General features: G+C 40.0%; 1 protein-coding gene across 4 annotated transcripts; it reads right to left on the reverse strand.

The window, feature by feature from the left end:
* On the reverse strand, positions 1–27451 carry LOC124644591 (zinc finger protein 37 homolog). Of its 4 annotated transcripts, XM_047184071.1 has the most exons (16): positions 27184–27293; positions 24880–24993; positions 23104–23194; positions 18624–18818; positions 17764–17929; positions 17036–17184; positions 15797–15925; positions 15069–15157; positions 13514–13651; positions 12541–12648; positions 8610–8730; positions 5549–5631; positions 4194–4311; positions 3588–3692; positions 2332–2466; positions 1–1665 (listed from the first exon to the last, which is right to left on the reverse strand). In XM_047184071.1, the coding sequence occupies exons 3-16, from the start codon at positions 23131–23133 to the stop codon at positions 1615–1617; spliced, it is 1617 nt and encodes a 538-aa protein (XP_047040027.1). In that variant the 5' UTR covers positions 23134–23194; positions 24880–24993; positions 27184–27293; the 3' UTR covers positions 1–1614. The 4 variants fall into 4 exon arrangements, 3 of the variants coding, with proteins under 3 accessions (XP_047040027.1, XP_047040026.1, XP_047040024.1); XM_047184070.1 differs by lacking the exon at positions 23104–23194 and having other exon boundaries at positions 13529–13651; positions 27184–27450; XM_047184068.1 differs by lacking the exon at positions 23104–23194 and having other exon boundaries at positions 27184–27450.
* Positions 27452–27553: the final 102 nt, after the last annotated feature.

Consider the following 27553-nt stretch of genomic DNA (forward strand, 5'->3'; position numbering starts at 1 on the left):
ATCGTTGCGTATGCTTTGTGTTTACGTTAGTGTGAGAGCGCAGCACAGTTTTGAGGCCAGTAACACACGCGCCGAGTTTAAAAACGGGTAGGCGACATTGACGAATTTCCGAAAAAAAATTAAAATCAAAAAAAATTGTGCCAATTTTGACGTGACAACGTCTTATACATCGATGGAGCCGGCTGCACGCACGAAAATCATGACTCATGCGGCGTTACCTCGCTCTGAGGCGTTCCGCTTAAGGCTTGAAGTGCAAGCGAGAGCACGCAACGAGCGACAAAGAGGTACAATCTTGTCTCACGTTCAACTATCGTCAGTAAACCGAATTTACAGACAACCGTTTTTTTTTTTTGTTGATTTGGGTCGAGAATCATTAGTATAATTAGGTCCTTGACTATGGCACGGATGCAAATCAACAGCTTGTATTTTATTGTGACAGAATTACCTACTTAAATACATTGCATGATTTCGTGCCAAAAAAAATATAGTTCAAAATCATAACCACCCCTTTTTTAGTTCAAAATAAGTTTATATAATGTAAATAGACATCGATGACATAATTTGAGCGCATATAGCACTGACATATAGTAGCACAGTACCACCTTCTTATAAAACTATAAATATAGTTTGTTTAAATAGTAATTATTATTATTCTTTATTGTACACAAAAACATATAAAAATACACACAACACAGAGAAGACATGTACAAAGGCGAGCTTAACCCAGAACTGGGTTCTACCGTACTTTACTGGGTGGGTACCGGCCTTTGTTAGCTTTTTTAAACCATAATTTTCTTCAAGGTTTTTGTATTATCGGTTTTCGAAATCTATACATATAATAAAATCGTAGGAAAGTTAAAACTGTACATTGAATATTTTTTTAAAGAATACTTGGGGGGTGATCTATAATCGATTCTGAACCCAAATATGCAGTTTTTAGCTGTCCTTTTGTAATTTTAACGTGAAAAAGTACTAAAAACTAGCTTGCTTTCAATATACAGCTGTTTTCTTTCATTTTAATTTTTGTTTCCTTTGCTCTTTACACACAGTCTACATCTCTTTTATTCTCATTTTCCTTTCGCAAGTATGCTGGAAGAGATTTCTTTAGAAATAAGCATTACCTTTGCAAATTCTTTCTTTCCTGTCATCTTTCTTTGTTATGTGTGTGTACAAAAATTTGTTAATCAAGAAATAAATAAACGTTTTTGACTTTGACTTTGATGGTTTCAACTTAGCATTAACTGGTACTATTCTAATATAATAAAAAAAAAAAAAAAAAAAAAAAAACATTTTTATTTCTCACCACAAGGATACAAGTAATATGATAGTATAGTAACACATAATTTCACATTATATTATAGTGGTTCATATGCCACAAACGTTACACCCTATCCCCTGAACTAGGTATAGCCTGTATCTCAGGAGATAGTTTTGTTCAGTACAAGTCTCAATCATAATTGATTAACTTTTGTGTGTCACTGCTCAGATCATGTCATTGCTTTATTGATTGACAATGAGAGAAATTATGATTATTTAAATATGAATGAATAAGGTGGTTATTATTTAACTTATATATATAACATACGGGTACTACAGTATATCGGTGAGGTGTTACTAGGGTATGTCGGGTGCGGGCGGCGCGGGGGGAGGTACACTGCGACCTAACTGTAATAGACAAAAACTTAGTATAAACAACGGTTATAAATTGACAGCTGTCAACTGCACATAAGACGCGGTGACACCGACCACCGTACAAGTGGAAGTGTGACAACTGTGTCGAATTGTAAGTATGAGGTGTATTTTTTTGCCATTCTCCGAGCCTTTTTCCTAACTATGTTGGGGTCGGCTTCCAGTCTAACCGGATGTAGCTGAGTATCAGTGCTTTACAACGAGCGACTGCCCTATCTGACCCCCTCAACCCAGTTACCTGGGCAACCATACCCTTGGTTAAAAGTTGGTACGAACATAAATGTCGTCATTCGTCGATTCGTCACATTGTTGTGTTGAAAGACACAAACCTAGTTTGTGCGTAAGTTATATTATGTGTATGAGCTACTATGTGCTAAGAAAATCTTTGAAAAGTTATAGGGCCTGAATGTAGGGTGAGTTTGTTCACAAAATGAGTTCATCTCATAGAGTTGATAAGAGTTTGTTACAATGAAAAGTGAGTATGTAACAATGAAAGTGAGTTTGTTACAATGAAAAGTGAGTTTGTTACAATGAAAAGTGAGTATGTTACAATGAAAAATGAGTGTGTTACAATAAAAAGTGAGTATGTTACGGTGAAGAGTGAGTTTGTTACAATGAAAAGTGAATTAAAACACTACATACCTTATGCTTAAGATGCACGAGTCTGGTATGGTTGTACAGCGCAGCCTCGTACCCGAACGATGCGGCACACACGCTGCAACGGAAGGGACGCTCGCCCGAGTGGGCGCGGAGATGACCCTCTAGACTTTTCTTAGTCTGACAATATATATATACGATTATATTGTTATACTAGCTTATGTTTGTGGTTTCACTTGGGTCGGGAAGGAAAAATATGAGCACAGGGATAAAAAGTCAATTTGTTGCTTATTCCCGATAAACGGGCTAGTAGTTCTAACAGTTCTTTATTTTTTCTCTGATGCGACATGACATCTATTAGACATTTATGTTAATATTTAAACAATTATAGGCACTGTATTATTTGTTTTTGAATTCCAAAGTATGTATTCATTAGATATTCTCAATTTTATTTTTATAATTTATTATTGTATTCTATCTTCAAGCCGATGAATTGCGAATGTTATGTACGCCATTATTGTTACATGCATCAGGCCATAAACTAAAAAGTAGTTTAAGTTATCGAATGTTAAATGTTTGTGATGTGGCAGTACTTTTTTAAATAAATAAATAAACATTTGAATTGTTGAAAAGTTCGGAGTTAAATAAAGATATCGGAAAATATTTTAAGTTATACTATATCAGGATTTGGTAAGATTGCGCTTTAATCTAATGGTAACTTACCGTCAGTTGCACAAAGCTCCATCAAAGTTAAAGCTTCTTTAATTCTATTGCTGACTCTTTCTGTGTCAACAAGATAAAAAGTGTCAGCAATAGATTTAATGAAGCTTTAACTTTAATGGAGCTTTGTGTAACTGACGATTAGTCTATCTTTAAAAAATGTAAAACCCCTTTGTAAGTCGGTTATAGTTAAACTTAAAAGTATTGAACTGCTCTTATCGAAGAAGTGTAAATTCGTGTAAAATAGGTACAACATTTTATATTTGATTTCTTACGAATCATTTACATTAAAACCTGTATATCTATTATAATATACAGTCCATTAGCATCCCATCCATCCATTTTATTCCATAGTTAGCAATAGTTTAGCACAGAACCGGAGATTGTGCTTGGGTACATTTCTATAGTGTACCTACACAGGGATAATCGTCGGTTTTGTGTCGCCATTTCATTAAAGTTGTCTCAAAAGGGCTTCAGCGTGTTGGCTTCGGCCCCACGTTCGCCCTCAAAAAATCAGGGACTCCATAGTCCCGTGATCAGATAGAGACATACATAATAATATAAACATAGACAATACTCACAAGATAGGCCTTCCCACAAGTATGACACACGTGGTTCCTGCGCGGCGCGGAGTCGCGGTGCCGCGAGCGCATGTGAGCACGCAGCACCGGACGAGACGCACACGCCTATGCATATACATAATATTATCACTTTATTATTATGTAAAGCAAATAAAATTACAGCTGATTATACCTATCCGTTGATATGTAATTAGAGATTCAATTGTGCCGAAAATGGCAAAATACGGCTGAACCATTAAAATGTATGTGTCACCTGTATTGTACCCGTATTTACGAATAAATTTATCTTTATCTTTAATGCTTCGAACTACTGAACCGATTGAATAACGTTCACAATTGGAAAACAGCAAGTAATTTATATACATGACATTAGATATGTCAACATTCAATCTCTAATCGCAAATTAACAAAATGATAGGTTAACTACAATAAAAATAATACTTATACATATTTCTATCTATTTATGCATGCATATCTGTGCATGCATGCATGCATGGCACTATACTCACAAAGCTACAGCCGGGCACGGAGCAATGCACGGGCGTCGCCTTGAGATGCACAGCTAGCGTGTGATGTGCATGCATGCATGCATGGCACTATACTCACAAAGCTACAGCCGGGCACGGAGCAATGCACGGGCGTCGCCTTGAGATGCACAGCTAGTGTATGGTCGTGTAGACGCGAAGCCTTCAGAAACCGCTTGTCGCATGACGTGCATGCATATCTGTAACATGCATGCATATATTAATACCACGCAAAACAAAGTCAAAATTAACCTGAAGGAAACCATGTAAAATAAACATAAATGTATATAACAAGTAAAAAATGTATGCGAAATTGCAACTAATAACATCTTGTACTCAGTTGAGTACACAGGTACCTCTGTGTACTCAAATGAGTTCGCAATATAATGTACTAATTTGAGTACATAAGACGTAGTACTCATTGTATCATACTCGTAGATATACTACACAAGTAAAAAGAGGAACCAACTAAGAAGTTTCATAAAGAAAGTTCAATTGTACTTCTTAGCTGTATATAGGTATATAGCTATTTAGCTAGTTGTATATATGTCGCAGGGATTTGATCAATTCCCTAAGAGATTTGATCAAATCACGGAGGATGTTAAAATAACAACACGATTTTATCTTTTCCCTAAACAAATCTAGTGAATTGAACAAATCCCTAAATTGGTTCAGTGAAATGACAAAAATAATTTTGCTTTGATATTTTAAAGGTAATTGGTTAATAGTTTAAAGGTTACATAATTATGATAATCAGGTGTATGTAATACAAGGAAATATTGATATAAAAAATCACCATTACTCAGAACAATATTATTTTTTGAAAGAATGAACAAAAATTTCTTTAAAAAATAAAAAATATTTTAGTTGTGTATGATATGCCTATTTGTAATAATCACTTATTAAAACATGTAGCTGATTTGTGGCATCGTGAATTACATAAAGGAATTTCTTACAGGCATAAGACAAGAACTGACATGTTTTTTGTCATTTCACTGAACCAATTTAGGGATTTGTTCAATTCACTAGATTTGTTTAGGGAAAAGATAAAATCGTGTTGTTATTTTAACATCCTCCGTGATTTGATCAAATCCCTGTTTTTATCATATCCCTGCGACATATACATAGCTATACGTGTAATGATTAACTGTATCGTTAAATATTTGCATGCCAAAATGGAAGAATGTACTTGGATTTTTCAACACATAATCCGCCAGCGGCTTCGCCCGCGTGGTGTGTTGATAAAAAGTAGCCTATGTGTTAATCCAGGGTATCACCTATCGGTACAGCCGTTTTTGCGTGATTGAATAACAAACATACATCCATACATTCTCACAAACTTTCACATTTATAATATAAGTAGGATAAGAAGTGTACTCACTAGAGTACACAATGCAGTGTCCTCGTTTAAGTACACAAATAAAGTAGTGTACTTACTTGAGCTGTGCGGGATCGACGTGTTTGAGACTATACTTCATGTGTTGTGTGTACGACATGCGATTCTTGAACGTTACATCACACTGAAACAAAATATTATTTGCTGATTATTAACATATGAAAATCAGCACCTATTGGGATTAATGATAAAGTTAGTGTAATGAAAAATTAACAATAGGTAAATACATATATTAATATTTTTAACACGTTTATATTAGCTTCACTTGTAACTATGTATGTATGAAAATCTTGGAATCTTAATTTGACCCACTTCCCGGTCTTCCATTAGGATGAAAGGACAATGCCAGGGTCTGGGCTCAAAGTTTGCCCAGCAGTGGGAGTAGTTCCAGCTAGTTCCATAGTGCACTCTGAACACGAAATCCAAATATTTTGGAAATCGGTCCCAGAGGTCCCGAGAAAAACCGGTTCTAATGTTAAACTTGAACAGTCACTTTATGAAGCCCAAGCCATTTGCCCAGAAGTGGGAATGGTTAGAATAGGTTTTTTACTTCACTATTAACACGAAATCTAAATATTTTGGAAATCGGTCCCAGAGGTCCCGAGAAAAACCGGTTCTAATGTTAAACTTGAACAGTCACCTTATAAAGCCCAAGCCATTTGCCCAGTAGTGGGAATGGTTAGAATAGGTTCTTTTCTTCACTGTTAATACGAAATCCAAATATTTTGGAAATCGGTCCCAGAGGTCCCGAGAAAAACCGGTTCAAATGTTCTCCATAGATAGTCACATAGCAAAGCCTGAGCCATTTGCCCAGCAGTGAAAGTGGTCGAAATAGGTTTGTTGAGTCACATACTCAATACCATCGCGCCGGGTGGAGCCACCGGCGACTGCACGAGCGACGAGCGCCGGCTGCCCCGCGCGCCCTTCACGGCAGTCAGCTGTTGCACCGCTCCGAGCACGGCTGCGCTTACGCATTTTCTTATTTTCCGTCGCGTTTAATATTGTAACAGTCATTTATTTTATTATACCATTTATACAGTCCACCAAGTTTAATTTATCACCCGAATCATCTAATACAATCATCGCACTGAGCTATCGTCGCGTACAGGTTCTTTACTGCACTGTTAACACGAAATCCAAAGATTTTGGAAATCGGTCCCAGAGGTCTTGAGAAAAACTGGTTCTAATGTCAAACTTGAAGAGTCACTTTATAAAGCCCAAGCCATTTGCCCAGTAGTGAGAATGGTTAGAATAGGTTCTTGACTTCACTGTTAATACGAAATCCAAATATTTTGGAAATCGGTCCCAGAGGTCCCGAGAAAAACCAGTTCTAATGTTCAACTTGAACAGTCACTTTACAAAGCCCAAGCCATTTGCCCAGTAGTGGGAATGGTTAAAATCGGTTCTTTACTTCACTCTTAAGACGGAATCCAAATATTTTTGAAATCGGTCCCAGAGGTCTCGAGAAAATATAAATATCCGGTTCTAATGTTAGCCAGCCATTGTTAGCAAGCCATTTTAAGCAGCCACAAACCTAACAACCTCTTTTCTTGAAATAACATTCAGATAGTTAGTGGTTTCACTGTTAGGATAAAAAAAAAAACAGAAATAGACGTTTAAAGGCAACTGCAGTTGTTTCTCTTGCTTTTCAGTCTCTATCTACCACAATCAGTCCTAAGTTCGTGTAGCGTCATGCAATTAATATCTGTAATGGCAATGAAAAAATCTTATCAAGACGAATAAAATAAGCTCGAACACGAGGTAGTAAATAGATACCGTTGAGGAGTTCCCTCGTCTCACTGTCGTCTCCATCGTCAGGTCAGGTCTTAACCTCCACTGTTTAGTAGTGTCGGAGACATATACCCGAATGACAAGTTTTTATTCGATATGTGCTTACAATTTCCGAGAGTTCCCTATTGTTTTAAGGTTTCTATCACCAGACCCTGGACCGAATAACAAAGGAACCATTTGGAAAGTAAATCCTTTCAAACAATAAAATGATTGTTTAAATCGGTTGGTAAACGACGACGGAGTTATGCACGTACTTACGTAAAAAGAATACAAACGAACTGAGACACTCCTCCATTTTTTGAAGTCGGTAAAAAAAATTCTCGTTCAATACCTATTTCTATCATCTTATCGTATTTGTCGATTAATATTATAATGCATTTCAATTAAGGTAATAAAAGTGGAATAGTTGGTTCGTAAGCATAATATTTTTCGTAATATTGAATAAGAGTCAAACCGGTTTTTCTCAGCACTCCTGGGATAGATTTCGAAATATTTCGGTCTGGGACCTATTATACGCCTATGGAACATAATACACTATGCAGTTACTGTGGGCAACTCTTGAGCCCAACTTCCATACAAAGAATAGCATTGTCCTTTGCACACGCTCTGAGTTCTGATGACAATACATGAGCGTGTTTTTCGTTTTTTAACTATTAATTTACATTATTTCCCCCTATGTATAGTAAAACATATTATACATAAACTATGGACTGAATAAGTGCTTGAGTGGAGACCACGGACTAGCAAGCGCAGCGTAGGACGTCCACCAACGAGGTGGACAGACGACCTTATAAAGGTCGCCGGAAGACGCTGGATGCAGGTCGCCTCCAACAGGTATCTGTGGAGATCTAACGGGGAGGCCTATGTTCAGCAGTGGACGTCCTATGGCTGAGATGATGATGATGATGGACTGAATATGTTGCTGAAAGTTAAATGTCACATATAAAATAACCACGTGACCTAAATCCAACATGGCAGCCGTCCCAAGGTGACGGATTGGCTATTTGAAATGCAGCCCTCTGATTTAGGCATAAAATAAAAAAATATAATGAATAGTTAAAAAAAAACTATAGAGGGCGCATTAAAAATTATATTTCGTTTAATGAAAGAAAGCGTTATAGATTACATGAACGCTCCACGCTTTCTTCCCTAGAAAAACACATAGGAAATGGTCAAGGGCGGGCTGATTTTCAGCCTACTTTGAATGAAGTGCAAAATGAACGTTATTTCAACGTTCATAATCGGATTTTTTTTAGACGGACGTTTAAAAGTTTTTCTTCATTGTGGTATGACGGTATATATTTAACATACCTGGTAACAATACAGGTTGGCATGTGCATCGTGCGTCATGGCATGCACTTGCATCGCCTTCTTGAACAGAAACCGCTTGTCGCAGCGAGAACACGAGAATTCCTTCTCCCCCGAGTGGATACTGACACACAAACATACATACATGTTTATTAATCTATACATATGTATTATTTAATCAGGAACTTATCTGACAGATAAACTTAATCTTGGTTTCACAGGTCTCGGACAGCAATGCCTGACAGACATTATAAGCCACCTTTATCTGGTAGATGGCACCGAAACCTAAAATGGTGGATGGTAAGTCTGACACCAGTCTAACCAAGGGGTATTGGGTTGCCTGGGTAACTGGGTTGAGGAGGTCAGATAGGCAGTCGCTCCTTGTAAAGCACTGGTACTCAGCTACATCCGGTTAGACTGGAAGCCGACCCTAACATAGTTGGGAAAAACCGGCCAAGTGCGAGTCGGACTCGTGCACGAAGGGTTCCGTAAATTACAGTTAAATCAACCTATCTCAAAAACTATAAGAGATACTTTGATCAAACCAAAAATCGTTGAAAGAGTTAATTAGCATGCATCACCTCTATTTTTTTTAGAATTTTATACCCCGTAGTTATAAAAATAGAGGGGGGGGGACATACTTTTTACGACTTTGAGAGCTGATATCTCAAAAACCGTTCACTTTAAGAAAAATGTTTTTTAGAAAACTTTATATCATTTTAAAAAACCTTTCCATTGATACCCCACACGGGTATGTACATCGAAAAAAAAAATTTCATCCCTCAGTTACATGTATGGGGGGCCCCACCCCCAATTCTTTTTTTTACTATTTAGTGTCATATTTTTGTAGCGGTTCATACAACACATATTCCCATCAAATTTCATCACTGTAGTACTTATAGTTTCCGAGTAAATCGGCTGTGACAGACGGACAGACGGACAGACGGACAGACGGACATGACGAAACTATAAGGGTTCCGTTTTTGCCATTTTGGCTACGGAACCCTAAAAAAGGCTCGGAGGATGATATCTGGTAGATGGCATTAACTATCAGATTATTAACCGACACTTTATCGGTAACCAGTGAAACCGGGCCATAGTGATGTTTACTAATATTTTAAAGAGGATTAATATTTGTTTGGTAAAAGCTTTGAAACTACTGAATCAATTTTGAGAAATCCTCTCAGTCCTGGAAAGTTACTCTGTTTCCGGGTGACATTTTATCCGGGCACAGGAAGTAGAGAATACTTAAGCAGTTAATAATTTAAAACGTATTTAAAAGTAGAATATTGACAATGTGAAACACTGTGTGATTATCACGCCGGTCCACATAGGGGTATTGGACCAAAAAAAGCGGACAATATTATTTTATGCTCTTATCCTGTTTATTGGTCAAAAATCACTATGTAGAATGTATTATTACTTATTTTATGATATTTTTTTAGTTAAAAAAAAAGTCGTGAAAAAAAAAATTAAACATAATAATTATTAGCAAATTTTGTGACATGAATGAATCAATCAATTAATCCTAACTGAAAAAATCACTACTTGCTTCAGTTTCATCGCCAGAATCCATCGAACTTTCGTTTTCAGTTGAGACTTCAACTTCACTTGGCATTAGCATTTCCCTAGCCGCGGTACTAAAGGGTTTCGACTTCTTTGGGCGTTTTGGCCTAATACTGCTTATAAACGGGTCAGATGTAAGAAGTAACCTATTCAGAACGTCTTGGTTGCACTGAATTGTAATATTGTATTTCCTCGTTTGTAATATCAAATGTTTCATGAACAAATCTTATTCTCATGGGGCGGCAAAAGCGAGGTGAGGATGGTGTCGCATTTTGCCAAATAACCCTTTTGCTATTGGTACAAATAATTTGAAGGGGCACCACAGATGATTGAAAGATGAAAGCATCGGAATCGGCCGTATTTTCAAATCTTTGTTTGTACTCTGTCTGGTTCGATCCATCACAGCCCCATGTACAAATTAACTCCAATAAAGCTATTTCTTCTGTTGGTAGACTTTTTAGTACATCATCCAAGTATAACAGTAGTCGTTGAGACGTGTGATTCAATAAATTTTGAAGTTTTACTTCGGCGCAGATGGCAGTTACCAAAACTGATTCTTTATCTGGGTAACAGTCTTTTTTTGCTCTTTCTTTGCACTATAACATGGATATAATTTTTTATCACTAGTCCTAATAATTTCATACTGATTCCTCGTTAAAGACGCTTCCACAAAGATTGATAATGCTTGATTGGGTGTTAATTGTGATCTTAATAATGAACCGCTGCTTTTGTAGTTTTTTAAGTACGTTGATCCTCGGGTTGGACTTTTACTGATATCTTTGACCACTTTTGCAGCCTGTAGATAACCACATTCTCGGAGCTTCATTTGACTCGCATATAAGAGTTGTTGAGAGTCACCCTCATCTTTAAGGCTCTCAACTCTTCGCCTTTTACTGCGATCACATAAATCACTAAATGCTTTCGATGGACGACCTGAATTTCTACTTGATCCCGTAGGTATTTCTACAGTACCTTGAAGCCAACTGTGATTTTTTTTCAAGAAAACCTTTTCTGTCCTACTCGCAGCAACCCATCTGGTCTTCATTTCTGACTTAATGGCAGAAAATTTGTGCAGAAACTGTTGTTTTTGTTCCTCGGGGAAAGTCGGCTTACTTACAATATCTTTCTCCACAGAGTCCAACTTCTTTACAAATTCTCTTTCTGTACCTTTTTTCATCAATTTAAATAAGTATTCCCGCGTAATAACATTGTTTCCAGAACTACCTGCTACAGAAAAACTCCTGTATTGTCAAGTTTTCAATATCAAGTGAATAATATAAGTTTGTTTTGTAAAAATAGTATTAACAAAATAATACGAAAAAAATATGATAGGCAGATTTAGGCACCTAAATTTCTATGTTTTCAATAGTAGAATAGTTAGTCTTGTTATAAAAAAAACAAAAATTGCCCTGAAACGTCCTGAGACATAACAAAAACACTATTATGTATATGTTTGTTGTAAAATCTTACTACGTTTTTATGCAGTCTAAAGAATTGTTCATATCTATAAGCTAACTAATACTACATCAAAACAAATAAAATAAAACGAATAATGAATACCTGCTTCATTATTATCCATCATGAATATCACTTCACAAGACTTTGTTTAGTTAATAACAACCAAAATTGCGCGATAAAAAATCGTTAACTCAATGATTGTTATGTGACCGTTTGCAACCGTTCAATTGATAGGCGAAATAATGATACACAACATTTTTTTAAGTTTTTAATGTGGGTAGTTTTAGGTTCTTAATTTATCTAGGTACCCTCAAGTACATCCAATTTGCGAAGATACTGTACTTTGATCTTGTCGAATATTGTCCGCTTTTTTTAGTCAAATACCCCTATGTGCGGTCCTCTGAAATTATTGTTACATTAGCATATTTTTATCAAATATGACCAACAGTTCCTGACTTTACTGCGTACAATACATATCGGGTGTGTCGTTCACAATCACAATAAATGAAATACGTTAATATACTGGTAAATATATGTCGATTTACATAGAGAAAAATACGTAAAGATAAAAAATGATTTTTTCAAACAAAGTAAATATAATAAAAATGTGCGAAAATTGGAACATCATATAAAAGTCAGTCATTACAAACAACTGAAATTCTCTCTTGAAAACTGACAGCTGTCAACTGATCAAAACATTCGATACTCCTAACATTATCTCTGCTTTACACAATGATGTTGTAAATTATGAAAACGAAAAATGACTCCTGTGTTTAATCCACTGAATGGATTAGGTTATTTTTTTTTTTACAATTCGCCATAGAATATCATAAAGTATATCTATGCGATAGGATTTAATGTGATTGTGAATGACACACCCGACATAATATTAACACAAATAACAACTCACAAGAGATGCGTCCTTAACGATGTTCTATCCCGGAACGTCTTCCCGCAAAGCTCGCAGCGCTGTCGCTCCGCATGACTCTTCATGTGACTGCGCAACTTTGCCAAACTACTGCATATATACAATAAATAGTGTTGATAAAATACTGTCCGACCCTTAAGGGGGGTTAAGGTTACATAATTACAAAGCCGAATGATGTCCTCCCAGCCGATTATCAGCTAAGGCTGTTCTCATATAAGGAGATCAGCCAGCTGCGCAGGACATATTATAGTGCACGAGCATTTGCTTGGACACAGGTGCACTCACTATTCCTTCACTCTCACAGCGCGATGGGACGGCAATCCGACACCACCGGAGAGAGATCACAAGCACGACCGACATTAACGTGCGACACGATGCACAGAACTATGAAACAGACAATTATGATAGACTCTCAAGGGGTATTGGGTAACTGGGTTGAAGAGGTCCGATAGGCAGTCGCTCCTTGTGGCACACTGGTACTCAGCTGCATCTGGTAAGACCGGAAGCCGACCCCAACATAGTTGTGAAAAGGCTCGGGAGATGATGATGATGATGACTTTCTTATGGTTAAGCAACACTTGGTGCGGTCAGTCCAGGAATGGGGACCATCTTGTTCCGAAAAGCATGTTAAATTGGCGGGTCCTGGCTGTCATTTTAGAAAGTCTCACTGGCAGGTGGTGAGGAGGTCAGATAGGCAGTCGTGCTGCGGTGTCTTTTTTTTTAACGACGTCAAAAATCATCAAATGACCCCTCCCGCTGTGGGTTAGCAGCGGTGAGCGAGTGTCAGACTCTTACTGACTAAAAACCGTCGTGTTCCGTCGTAGGCCTTTTATGTACCAGGGCCGCGGTAACTCGCGCGAACAACCCGCAGCCCCGGCAGGCCTTGGCCCTGCTGACATCTCTACTGCGGTGTGTCTGCGGCTGCAGCGGTGCAGTCAGTATGCAGTACACTTACACATAACATACTAACGCATCAGTATGTCCGCATAGGCGGCACGTGTGTTGTGGAGGCGGCGCGGTGTGTCGGCGACTGCAGTGGTCGGCCGCCACTCCCGCGCGGGACATCGTGTGCCCGCATACTGTGCAGCGCCATCTGTAGAGGAAATATCGGTACTGCATTAACATAATAATAAAATAATGGCGTCCACGGCCGATTTCGGCCACGGCGGCTGTTCTCAATTAAGGAGATCAGCCAGCTGCGCAGGACATATCATAGTGCACGAGCATTTGCGCAAACACAGGTGTACTCACTATTCCTTCACTCTCATAGCCCGATGGAACGGCAATCCTACACGACCGGAAAGAGCCACAGAAACCGACATTTACGTGTTCTCCGTCGCACGCACGGGTGAATCAATCACCAACTTCCGGACTACGGGCTGCTTTGTGAAAGTCCAAGAAAACCTACAAAGCGATTTCGGCCCGACCCGGGAATCGAACCCCAGACCTCGAGCACAGCAGCCGCATTATTAGAAGTTAAGCAGCAGATCGAAGGTAAAAGACCAACCCCAACAAAACAAGGACAAGGCTGGGCGAACAATTGATGAAATATATCGGAATAACGGTCAAATAAATAACGCCTTAAAGCTTGAGAGAGAGTACTACAAAGTCACCATCACAATGATCATCATCATATCGTCTACATAGAACAATACAAAATAATTTAAGTAACAGTTATTTATTACACTTTTTAATTACCCTGCAAACTATAATCCTATTTATATTAATTTATATGTGTATTTAAGAAATGCACCTACTGTTAAAAATAACACTACCCTCAAAAAACAACAACCAAAATACAAACATTCTCTCTATGGGAATCTGACGAAATCTACAAGTTATGTCAACAGATAACTTGAATGGGAAAATAATTAGAGTGATAATGTTGATGATGACCTCCTAGCCGATTATCGGCTACGGCGGCTGTTCTCATGTAAGGAGATCAGCCAACTGCGCAGGACATATTATAGTGCAGGCACATTTGCTTGGACACAGGTGCACTCACTATTTCTTCACTCTCATAGCGCGATGGGACGACAATCCGACACCACCGACAAATGGATGACAAATGACAAACTTGAATGGGAAAATAAAGTCAGTTTTTCAGTATTGAAGAATAGTTACCTGAGTCGTGGTGGCCTAGTGGGCAAAGAACCTCTCGAGTATGAGGGCGCGGGTTTGATTTCAGTTCAGGCAAGTACCAATGCAACTTTTCTAAGTTTGTAAGTACTTTCTAAGTTTATCTTAGACACCAATGACTGTGTTTCGGATGGCACGTTAAACTGTAGGTCCCAGCTGTCATTGAACATCCTTGGCAGTCGTTACGGGTAGTCAGAAGTCAATAAGTCTGACACCAGTCTGACCAAGGGGTATTGGGTTGCCCGGGTAACTGGGTTGAAGAGGTCAGATAGGGCAGTCGCTCCTTGTAAAGCACCGGTACTCAGCTACATCCGGTTAGACTGGAAGCCGACCCCAACATGGTTGGTAAAAAGGCTCGGAGGAGGACTTACCTAAGTCGATGTCTTCGCTTATGTGCACTGAGCGCATGCGCGTGCTTGCAGCGAACATGACACACGTTACACTCCAGTGGGCCCGCGCTCTGGAATATAGCCACGGGGACGTTAGCCATGAGCCACTCAAATGATGTGCTTACTAAACCCGAAGTATATGACCAAGTTCATCATCAAACCCACAGAAAAGACTATTATTTATGAAATATTAAATTTATCAAAATCGGCCAAGTGCGAGTCGGACTCGCGCACGAAGGGACTCACCGTACGACCTCCGAAGACTCCGTACCATTATTTACAAAACAGACAAAAAAAACACGTTTGCTGTATGGGAGCCCCCTGAAATTATTTATTAAATTCTAGTTTTCAGTTGTTGTTATAGCGGCAACAAAAATGCATTATCCGTGAAAATTTCAGCTCTCTAACAATCACGGTTCATGAGATACAGCCTGGTGACAGACGGACGGACGGACGGACAGAGGAGCGAAAACAATAGGGTCCCGTTTCACCCTTTGGGTACGGAACCCTAAAAAACGTGTCCAACCACCGAAACTTTTGTCGCAACGGTTTCATGCTGGCGGATTTTTGTCGCGAGTAACAAAAATGTGATTAAAAATGTGAAGGTGGCAAAATTCTGACGCTCTGTTTTAAAGCTATGTTTCTGTGTTTCTGTGTTTCTGCATGTTAGTGTGTATGTTTGTGTGTGTGTTGTGTGTGTGTACACTGACCGCGTCATGCTTGTTCATGTGCGCGACCAGCTTGGCGCGGTGGTTGAAGCCGAGCACGCAGTGGGCGCAGCGGTACTGCTGGCCGGAGTACGCCGCGCTCGATAGCCCGCGTTGCCTTTCCGCCTCCACCTGGAACAAGGGTGGGACGATTCACAGCCAGCCCATACCCAGTACCATCAACCGATGACATGTATAATCGACTTCCAGCAAATTTTCGCAGATGCAATAAAAAAAAGGTTGAAATTCGTCATGCACTGTAAAGGAGGTATAATCATCGGCACGAATCTTGAGCGCTGACCTTCACCTGCGCAGAAGTGATTTATTAGCAAAGAACCAGTCCCGAGTGACGGCTATGACGCGATGCGCTGCGTGCCAATCAGCGCTTTACAACGCCCCCGCGCCGAACTTCATACCACAAAAGGGACCCAATAAATCACTTCTGCGCAGGTGAAGGTCAGGGCTCAAGATTCGTGCCGATGATTATAGTCTTTATTGTTCTGAAAGTTTCAAACAACGAAATGGGTCATACTTAAATGTCATTGGTTCGTAGTACATTTAACGCAACACTCAACTCAACTTATTTGTATTTAAACGTTATTCAAAAAATCTTGACTTCTAAAAGGACCTGTTTGAACCGGCTTATTTGACCACCAATAAGGAGATCAAACAATCTGACAAAAATGAAATTAAACCTACTCCTTTTGGAATGTTACTGTCGTGAAGCCCCTTGAAATTGTTGCAAAAAGAACTTCCAACGGTATACCTCTAAGGCCCGGTTGTTCGAAGCTCGGTTACGTCAAGGTTAGGGTTAAATTCTAGTTACAGTAAAATTAACCGGGGTTAAATTTAAAAAGCGTTGTTGAACGTTAAATCTATACTAATATTATATAGAGGAAAACTTTGTTTGTTTGTTTGGTTGTAATGAATAGGCTCAAAAACTACTGGACCGTTTTTAAAAATTCTTTCACCATTCGAAAGCTACATTATCCACGAGTAACATAGGCTATATTTTATCCCGGTACGGGCAGCAGTTACCACGGGACGCGGGTGAAACCGCGGGAAAACGGCTAGTTTCATAATAAAAATGTCGCCGTGGTCAAAATTGACAACGGTCAAATTTTAACTTTAACTTTACCGTAACGTACCAACAACCGGGCCTAAGACCTAAAAGGAGTCCTAAAAACTCAAGTCAGAGAACAAGATCCTTGCAAAAGTCTAGAGTCTACAAAATTCACTGACCTCTTCCCAGCTAAGTACAACACACTCGAGCATGCCGTCCGGCACATTCAGTTGCTTCAGCTTCAGCCTGACGCGCGGATTATCCACCACGCCCGGCGGCCTCTCGCGTTTCGGCCCAGGACACTTGCGACGGTCTATCTTAGGTAAGGCTGGAAATATGTCCATTTATTTATATCCACACATTTACGTCCACCAGCAAAGTGGGGGGAGGCCTATGTTCAGGAGTGGAACGTCCTATGGCTGAGATGATGATGATGATATCCACAGAAGCCTTTCAACAATTACATACATAAATGTCTGGGTAGGCTTCCAGTCTAACTGATCTGTCAAATTCTCAACCCTATAATTCTTTTTCATATGGGAAATCATCAAATGATCCCTTCCGCTGAGTGTGCAGAGTGTCAGACTCTTACTGACTAAAACATCATGTTCCTTCTGAAGCTCTTTATTTGCCAGGGCCGCGGTAACTCTTTCAAACAATCGTGCAGCCCCGGCAGGCTTTGGCCCTGGTGGGCCCCACTGGGGTTTGCTGTTTCTCTCTGAAACCCCATATACCTTGACAAGACGTTCTGGCTTCTGATTACCCGTAACGACTGCCAAAGATGTTCAAATGACAGCCGGGATTCACTAATATTACGTGTACTTAACTGTAGAAGGTTAGGCTGGAAGCTGACCCAAACATATTTGGGACAAGACAAGATATAGACAATTAACGCTCTATCTCTTACCATCATCTTTCTTCTTCTTCCTCCCCCTCTTCTCCCCCGCCTCCTTCTTACTCCGCTTCTTGTGTAGCGGTTCATCATCAGACTCATTGAAGTCATCTTCTTTTGTTTTATAACTAACGCTTATATCTAACTGGTTTGGTTGCGAGATCTCTGCTTTTAATACTGTCTGCAAAAATATTACACATTCAAAATTGCCTGAAAATCTGAACTCTGAAAAAATTATGGAAGTTTCCAGAATGACCAGTTCACCACCCCTCCTGTGTGTTTTTTATGGGAAGAAGTGGCTATCTGTTAAGCTAGAACAACTATTTATTATGAAAATCATGTCAATCAAGAAAACATGCCGCGGCTCTCGTTACGGTAAAGATTACTCATACTTAAGATAATTCGTATACCAGTATTTAAATGTAGTGAATTTGTTTCACTTTTTCCAAAGGTATATTAGTAGAATCCTAAAGCTGAAGATTTTATTAGCTTGACAGTTATTTCAGAATTACTGGACCGATTGGAAAAACCATTTCAGTGTAACATACCTTATTTATCGCTTTGTGGCTTTTCTTAAACTTTCACAAAGCAGCCCGTAGTCTGTAAGTTGGTGATTGATTCACCCGTGCATCGAAAAGCACGTAAATGTCGGTCCTGCGCCTGATCTCTTTCTGGTCGTGTCGGATTGCCGTCCCATCGGGTTATGAGAGTGAAGGAATAGGGAGTGCACCTGTGTCTGAGCAAATGCTCCTGCGCCGCTGGCTGATCTCCTTAAGTGAGAACAGCCGCCGTGGCCGAAAATCGGCCGTGGAAGCCATTACCTTAATTATCCAGGCTATAAGCTTTTTATCTCATCTTCTTAGTAACTAACATACCTTAAAATCCTCATCACCTCCCTGATCGTCATCATCCAGGTAACATCCGCCGTCATCCAGCCCATCTTCTACCTTTATAAACGCTAGCTCTTTGGGCGTAACATCTATCCTAGTCTTAACATCACTGACGGATGTGGGCGTTTTAGTGAAATTGTCGGTGGGCTCTGACGGCAGAGTAGACTGAGATGAGGCGATCTGCAATATTTTTAATTAGTTACTACAAGTAACAGGTCTTATGAATCTTGTGGGATACACGAAGATTATAAGGTTACATGAATATTGTTTGGTGAAAAATTTTCTAGTTGTTGCTAAGAAGAATATTACGTTTTGAGGAGCGTCGACGCTATGATTAAACTAAGTACAGTATACTAGCTTCCGCCTGTGTAGAGTTCGGATATATCGCGTTTCCAAGAAAACTCTTCAAAAGTCCGGGATAAAAACTATCCTATGTTCTTTCTCAAGGTCAACTCTATCTCTGTACCAAATTTTATTACAATCAGTTCAGTGGTTTAGACGTGAAAGCGTAACAGACAGACAGACAGAGTTACTTTCGCATTTATAATATTAGTAGGGATGAGTTGCAATAGGAAAGTTAAATCAGGTTATCAACGCATAAGTTTCATAGGTAACTGATGAGCATAGCATTTAATATTGGGAACTGCGGTTAATATATTTTATATATTTACAACTGCCAGCGTGCCAGTATATCTTGGTACACTGGTCTTATAGTAATAATAATTAACTTTAGCGCAAAAATATACAGCATTTCGCCACACCTGCCAAAATATACTGGGCGCACTGTACAATTATATCCTAATTGGTCTTACGAATATGTACTTACTTTTGAAGCAGTATTATAAAGAGAACAATGTATTTGCGTGTGTATAATCTAGAGTCATCATCATCCTCCGAGCCGTTTCCCAATCATGTTGGAATCGGCTTCCAGTGTAACCGGATTCAGCTGAGTACCAGTACTTTACAAGAAGCGACTGCCTATCTGACCTCCTCAACCCAGTTACCCGGGCAACCCAATACGCCTTGGTTAGACTGGTGTCAGACTAACTGGCTTCTGACCCGTAACGACTGCCAAAGATGTTCAATCAATGACAGCCGGGACCTACAGTTTAACGTGCCATCCAAAACACAGTCATTGGTGTCTAAGATATACTTAGAAAGTACATACAAACTTAGAAAAGTTGCATTGGTACTTGCCTGACCTGGAATCGAACCCGCGCCCTCATACTCGAGAGGTTGGTTCTTTGCCTACTAGGCCACCACGACTTCTGGCATCCTTTAGGTATGCGATAATAATAATATTTATCCGGAAAATAGTTCCCTATTTACCTCCTTGAAACAGCTTATATTTAAATTGATATACATAAATAGCTTATTCCCTCAAGTTCCAGCCTTTTTATCGTCTCACTGCTGGGCTCCGGCCTCCTCTCACACGGAGAAGGATTGAGCGTTAATCACCACGCTTGCTCAATGCGGGTTGGTGATTTCAGACTGTATAGTCCAGGTTTCCACGAGATGTATTCCCTCAAGTATAAACAAAGTATAAATAAGATAGGTATCCAATTCAATACAACCCCTTGACCCAACGCCGTCCTAGTTTCAATAGAACTGCGATGGATCGATACACCTCAGGTAGCTAGGACATGAATAACTTAATGCAATCAGTTGAATGACAAGGGGTTCAGTTCTCAGAACCTGTTACTACGAATAGATTGTAACTTAGCCGTATTTTTGTATTTTGAAAGGCTTGTAAGCTCGTGGGTAAGCAACAGCCGCACTGGGGCCCGATCCTCTTAATTTTACTTAAGCGACATTCGATTTACATCCGACTGAGATCCAGTCACGACTCAATTACGATTGAAGCGTATGTGGCATACGCTTCAATCGTAATTGAGTCGTCATTCCGCTATTTTTTCTTGGAAATAAACGTTTTTATCCATTTTTGTCATTTCATAATAATTCATTTTGTCTGCAAATGATTTACCTACGATTGCAATATGATTGTAGAGCAAACAACCGTATAGACCAAAATCACGAAAATGGCAGACCAATCGCAAACCAATCGAATGTCGTTGGAATACGATTGGTCTTATATTAGTAGCAGAATGCTCGATATGGTTAAAACTGCTATTGCGATTCAATTTCTATACAATTTTGATGTTATTAACTTAGGAGAATCGGGCCCCTGGTCTATCGATCATAAAGTTAAGCAACCAGGCCCGCCGTAAGCGGGCGTGCAAGGCGTGCACCGCACGCGGGCGGCACGTCCTAGGGGGCGGCAAATCGAGCGACTTATCACGTGATATTTAAAAAATACAATATCTTTCTACCAATGATTTGATTTCAATATTTCCGAACACAGCAATAGCGCTAAGAATATTACTTACACTGCCGGTTTCAGTTACTTCTATTGAAAGATCATTTTCAAAATTAAAAATTATTAAAAACGATTTAAGATCAACCTTTAGCGTGGCGTTGGGGCAAATGCCCCGGGCGGCACTATTTAGGAGGCGGCAAAATTAAACCATAATTATGTAATAAAACTATTTTTACTAATAATAGATGAGTAGATTTGCAATAAAATTTCAGAAAAAGCCGCCCTCGCTTTGGTCGTCTCCTATAAATTTTGACGGGTTCACCCTTTGCATCCCCAAAAAAATTCGCGCTCGCTGCGCTCGCGGCTCCATGTCAGATATCACAATTTATCTTTGTTTAATTGTTGAGGCATTCAGTTCCGAATTTAAATCATTTATAGCTTTTTGTTCACTTTGGCTTTTTATGATATGTTCACTCACTACTTCATGAAAACTCTAAAAGGAAAAAATCGCGCTCGCTTCGCTCGCGGCTTCATATACATTTGCACTTCCTTTCTGTGCATATCTTACTTTTTGACTTTGCTTTGTTAATTTACAGTGATTTTGATTTGTTTTATGTCCTTAGACTAAAAAATTTTCGCGCTCGCTTCGCTCGCGCTTCCTTACATACGGAAGGTGTCTTATACGTTCACTTTTTCAACGGGAAACTCACCAAAAACCATAAATAACATAATATTTTACTGAATTTAAACATTGTTATAGATATTGAAGTTCGTTAGTTTAAGTTACTCATAATCTGTTCTAAGCACTTTGATGTACGTTATGTTGGTACCTAACGTATATCGTATACATAGGGGCCACTTGGGATATGATTGCACTGCATTGATGCCCTAAGCAATTGCTTAGTTTGCTAATGGGGCAACCCAAGACTTCTTAGGTTACTATAAAAAGTTATGTGTAATGTATGTTATGTATTGCAATATTTATGTATCCAAAAGTAGGCGGGTTTTCTGCAATCAGAGCGGTGTATGTATATATATTTTTCTGTTGGACAAGTAAAATGGATATGAATGGCCGGGGGGGTCCGTCCGGACCCCCCCCCCCTTTATATATTTTTTGACAAAACCCAGTATAATATGTAGTCGTAGGGCGGCATAATCAGTTTTGCACGCGGGCGAACAAACAGCTAGCGGCGGGCCTGTAAGCAACGGTTGCGGAGCGTTACTGGGGACCATCATCTCATGACGAGTTCCTCCGTATTCCGGAAGGTACGTAAAATTGGTGGGTCCCGGCTTTTTTTCTTTTTTTTTTAACGACGTAAAAAATCATCAAATGACCCCTCCCGCTGTGGGTTAGCAGCGGTGAGGGAGTGTCAGACTCTTACTGACTAAAAGCCGTCGTGTTCCGTCGTAGGCCTTCTTATGTGCTAGGGCCTCTTTCGAACAACCCGCAGCCCAACAACCCGCAGCCCAAGGTGGGTCCCGGCTGACATTAGAATATCATTGGCAGTCGTTACAATGGTAGTTACGGGTAGTCAGAAGTCAGAGTTTGACAACCAGTCTTAGCAAGGAATATCGCAGCTCGGTAAATGCATTGAGTAGGTTAGATAGGAAAATTCTTTACAAAAAACAGTAGTACATAATTTTTCCTGATATTAAGTAAAAGTCTCTTAATCTTTACTTGTGTGGGTGGTAACTGATTAGTATCCTAGGACATACACATTACATATAAGTGGACATACACACACAAATACACAGGTATAGTTATCGGCACGAATCTTGAGCTCTGATCTTTACCTGCGCAGAAGTAATTTATTGGGTCCCTTTTGTGGTATGAAGTGAGGCGCGGGGGCGGGGTAAAGCGGTGATTGGCCCGCAGCACATCGTGTCATAGCCGTCACTCGGGATTGGTTCTTTACTTATAAATCACTTCTGCGCAGGTGAAGGTCAGCGCTCAAGATTCTTGCCGATGATTACACCTATCAGGCAGATCGATCAGCGATTGATCGACACTTCTAGAACGTTCTAACACTCGGACATACGAGACAAATGACGATTGCATGGAATCCGCATACTCTATTTGCAAGCGGTTGGCATCGTAGTATCATAGAATGTTCTGGAAGCTTCTAGAAGGTTCTCGCGAACACCTACCAGGCAGGTGACGAGGGGAGGCGCTCTCATTGGTCGGTTAGCTGGCCAGCAGCGCCCGCAGCCGCAAGCTATTGGTCTGCGGCCGTGGTTGCTGCGGACAACAAGCGGGGGTACAGTGCGCCCAGGATTCACTTGACAGCTCGCTACAGTGGGACTAGCGTATACTTCTTACTATATTTATTGTATTTACAGATATTCTAGGTCGTTATTGCTGTCACAACTGTTTTAATGTTTAACCTTTATCAAGGACAGTTAAGCAAAGTTCTGTTAAGTCTAATTACAAGGAGTTTAAAAAGTCATTCAGGATGTACAGTCAACTTCAGGTCAGTGGTAACAGTTTTATAGGAAAATCGTACTTACTACTATTGAGTTAAGGTGCATGACAGTTACCACTGATGTGCGGTCTACCGTACAAGGTTATCCGAAGTTTATAGGTTTTATAGGGTGAAATAGTAGATGTGTAATTTAACTCAAACTCAAAAAACACAACATCCCAAAAATCCAACCAGAGGCACCATTTTCTGCTTTTAATCTGGCAAAACCAAAAAGACTCCTCCACAAACAATTTTGAAGACTTTTCTCCTACTTATATTCATATTCATTTTTTGTATTATACACTTTACATAAGATGAAAACATTAAATGGTTGACTCAATAGTAAAGTTTGGATTGTCTGAAAGATGACATGAGTAAGATGGCAGTGAGTGTCATGTCAGTATGACAGGTCCGTTCAGATAGACCGGCTCGGAGAGCATCAGCGCGCATTTTTCTTTTCACACAGACCGGAGTCGGCTCCGATCGGCTCCGATCGGCTGCGTGAGATGCAATTGGGGCCAAACGTCAGCAAGACCGAGAAAAAGTACACGATCGGAGCCGGTCGGCTCCTCTTATTATTTGAAAACGAGCGCCGTCGAGCATTCTTAATGACTTAAGCAGTGCGCATGCAAAAATAAACCTTACTTCAAATATTAAGTAGTCAATTTTCAACGTGTTAAGAATTTGCTCTCCTCTCCGAGCCGGTCTGTCTGAACGGACCCTTCGGGAAGAAAGGCAGCGGAAGGCATATTGCTCCGATCCCAAATGTTATTGGGAACAGGGCATGAAGATTTAAGGCTAGCCCAGCCACGCTATTACTAAAAAGAAAGGATGGCTTTTATGTTTATTTTTAATTATTCTTTATTGCACACATAAGTACGAGTACATTTTGATACGTGGAAAAAAAATAGTTTATGTACAACAGCAAGCTTAACCCAGAATTGGTTCTCTGACAGCCAACCTTACGAGTCTTATGTATTACTTATGTATGATAGTATTTAGTTTATTGTTAGTTAATAACTTGCTAGATGTCAAAACTATGAAGGCTTGCCCGATTACAGTGCAAGCTGAATTTCAAGCTACTTGTATTCAATAGTTTCCATGAAAATTTACTTGAATGTGAGGACATATAGCATCATAGGTCATAATGCACTAGCAAGCGCAGCGCAGGACGTCAACCAACAAAGTGGACAGACAACCTTATAAAGGTTGCCAGAAGACGCTGGATGCAGGTCGCCTCCAACAGGTATCTGTGGAGATCTAAGGGGGAGGCCTACGTTCAGCAGTGGACACCCTATGGCTAAGATGATGATGATGATGATGAGGTGACTTGAAATAATTTTAGTTACCAACAAGGTAGTAGTATCCATACCACCAATGAAAAGATACATTTTATTTTTGTTAATAGTTTTATTTATAGTATAGTGCAAATGATAGCGTGTGTTACAGCGTAGCAGCTTACCAAATGCCGGGACAGTATCTCGTGGGCGTCTTGCACCTGTTGGCGGAAGGTCAGGAACTTCTTAATGCTGGACTTGCACTCGGAGCATAGACGCAGCTTCAGATTCTCTATGTTCTGAAACAATTGATCGATTCAGTGAGATGATGGCAACTAGTGGCGTCCAAGGCCGATTTCGGCTATGGCGGCTGTTCTCATATAACGAGATTAGCCAGCTGCGCAGGACATATGGTGCACAAGCATTTGCACAGACACAGGTGCACTCACTATTCCTTCACTCTCATAGCCCGATGGGCCGGCAATCTGACACAACCGGAGAGAGATCAGGCGCAGGACCGACCTTAACGTGCTCTCTGATGCACGGGTGAATCAATCACCAACTTCCAGCTCCGGGCTGTTTTGTGAAAGTCTTCTAAAACCCACAAAGCGATTTCAGCCCAACCCGGGAATCGAACCCGAGACCTCGTGCTCAGCAGCCGTACTTACGACAGTTAGACCAATGAGGCAGTTAATTAGTGACGGCAACTGGAAGAGTACAGAACGATAAAACATGCTGCGCCAACCACAAATAAAATTACTTTAGTTATTTAATTAAAAATATCAAAACTACCCCTAAGACAACCCACTGAAACCTAATCTACACTAATATAAAAATGAGGAAACATTTTTTTGTTTGTAAAAGTGGTCAGTGGGTTGTCTTAAGCTCCCAAACTAATAGACTAATTTGAATAATTCTTTCACTGTTCGCAAGCTACACTCTTCCCGAGTAACGTAGTCTATATTTTATCCCGGTACGGGCAGTAGTTCCCACGGGACGCGCATGAAACCGCGGGAATTCTTCTTCTTTTCTTCTTTGTCGTCACACTCTTGGCAGAGTGGTCGTGGTCGTCATATCAGGGGTGGTAGTAAGCTTCACAATCCGTCGCCACTCGTCTCGCACTGTAGCTCTCCTTGCGCATTCGTGAAGTGGACCATTGAGTGCCGTTTTTATTTGGTCAGCCCAACGCATCGGTGACATGCCGCGCGCTCTTGTGCCTTCAACTTTCCCCTGCACCACAAGTCGTTCCACAGAAACGCCCTCTCGACGTGTAATGTGTCCGAAGAAAGTGAGTATTCGACACTGGACGATGGAAGATAGACGCTGCTTGACGCCGAGTTCTTAGATAATAGATGCGTTGGTCCGGAATTCTGTCCACGATACTCCAAGCATTCTTCTCCAACACCACATTTCCAAAGCGTCTATCTTCTTTTTCTCACTTTCCCTCAATGTCCATGTCTCTGCACCGTAAAGAAAAATGGGAAACACTAGTGCCTTAACAAGTCTCATTTTGGTGGCCTTTGTAATGTTCCTGTTTCTCCATATTTTCCTGAGCCGATCCATGGAGGACCTGGTGATAGCCATGCGTCGTTTGATCTCATCCGCGCATCCACCGGTGTTGGTGATTAGTGTCCCAAGGTAGATATATGATTGTACGACGTTGCAATTCGCAATTTCAGTGACTTCGGGCGAGTTGTTACTAGCTCTATCGACAATCATAACTTTAGTCTTGCTGCGATTGATCTTCAGTCCGAAATCAAGGCTAACACGCTCCATTTTGTTCAGCAGGGACTCCATTTTATCTATGCTAGATGCAAATAGAGTTGTATCATCCGCATATTGCAGATTAGATATTTTGTAACCTCCTATAGCGATTCCGTCTGACCAATTCTCGAGTGTTATTCTCATAATGAGTTCTGTGTAGATGTTGAACAGAAGTGGTGATAAAATACAGCCTTGACGGACCCCGGCACTTGGATGAAAATTATGTGATGAGACATCGTCTGTTCTCACCTAAGCTGTGTGTCTTCATAAAGCTTCCTAAGAAGGTGAACTAGATGTTTAGGTGTTCCCATAGCCAAGAGAGTATCCCAAAGTATCGGCCACCTCACTGAGTCGAACGCCTTTGAAAAGTCAACAAAACAAATATAGAGAGGTTTGTTAAATTCTCTGGCCTAACTTGCCTCGCTATAGCTCGATATAGCTCGCCTACTCTCGGGCCTAACCGCGGGAATACAGCTAGTTATTTCTATTAAGATTGCGGACAAATGAGCATCGTAACTCAATATTGAATTCGGTAACTGGGTAACCTTAGAAATTCGAATTCCGTAATCAACACAAAACAATTGAAGTTATTTCCAGATAAAAAAAAATAGTATCTAAGTAAATAAAAACAAAATAGGATAAAAGTAACTAAATAAAACAAAAACGTGTTCTAGTTAACTAATTCATGCACTAGTTATTTTTATATACTTAGTTTCATTACTTACTTGATCAGCCGCTTGGTTGAGAATTTCGAAAAACAGTTTCTTAATTTCAATATCAGTGATTTCCACTGGCTGTTGCCGCTCCGGGCTCAGACAGCCTTCACAGACGCCGTCCAAATATCCAGGAGTGTCGCTCATATCTGCTGTTTGAGCATACAAACTGCTTTTAACAATTAAAATAACATATTTGATGCACTGAGTCGCAGAGTGGTAGTTTTTTTTCGTTGCAACCTGCACTTTTTTAATTACAAAACAATTTTGTTTGACGTTTGGTTGGTTGGAGTTCTAGGCTTTTGAGACGAAATAAAAAATACTTTGTCTATAGTATTTTTAGGTGGGATCGGGTAGAATGAGGGTCAATTTTGTGTATTTC

This window comes from Helicoverpa zea, chromosome 30, assembly GCF_022581195.2.
Source record: "Helicoverpa zea isolate HzStark_Cry1AcR chromosome 30, ilHelZeax1.1, whole genome shotgun sequence".
NCBI classification, from domain to species: domain Eukaryota; kingdom Metazoa; phylum Arthropoda; class Insecta; order Lepidoptera; family Noctuidae; genus Helicoverpa; species Helicoverpa zea.

Coding starts and splice junctions, on each gene's coding strand:
- LOC124644591 (XM_047184068.1), bottom strand. CDS start 27,318: ATGAGCGACACTCCTGGATATTTGGACGGCGTCTGTGAAGGCTGTCTG. Junction 5,632..8,609: donor CCAACCTGTATTGTTACCAG/GTATGTTAAATA, acceptor ATTTTGTTTCAG/TGTGATGTAACGTTCAAGAA. Junction 1,666..2,331: donor TCGTGCATCTTAAGCATAAG/GTATGTAGTGTT, acceptor TGTCTATTACAG/TTAGGTCGCAGTGTACCTCC.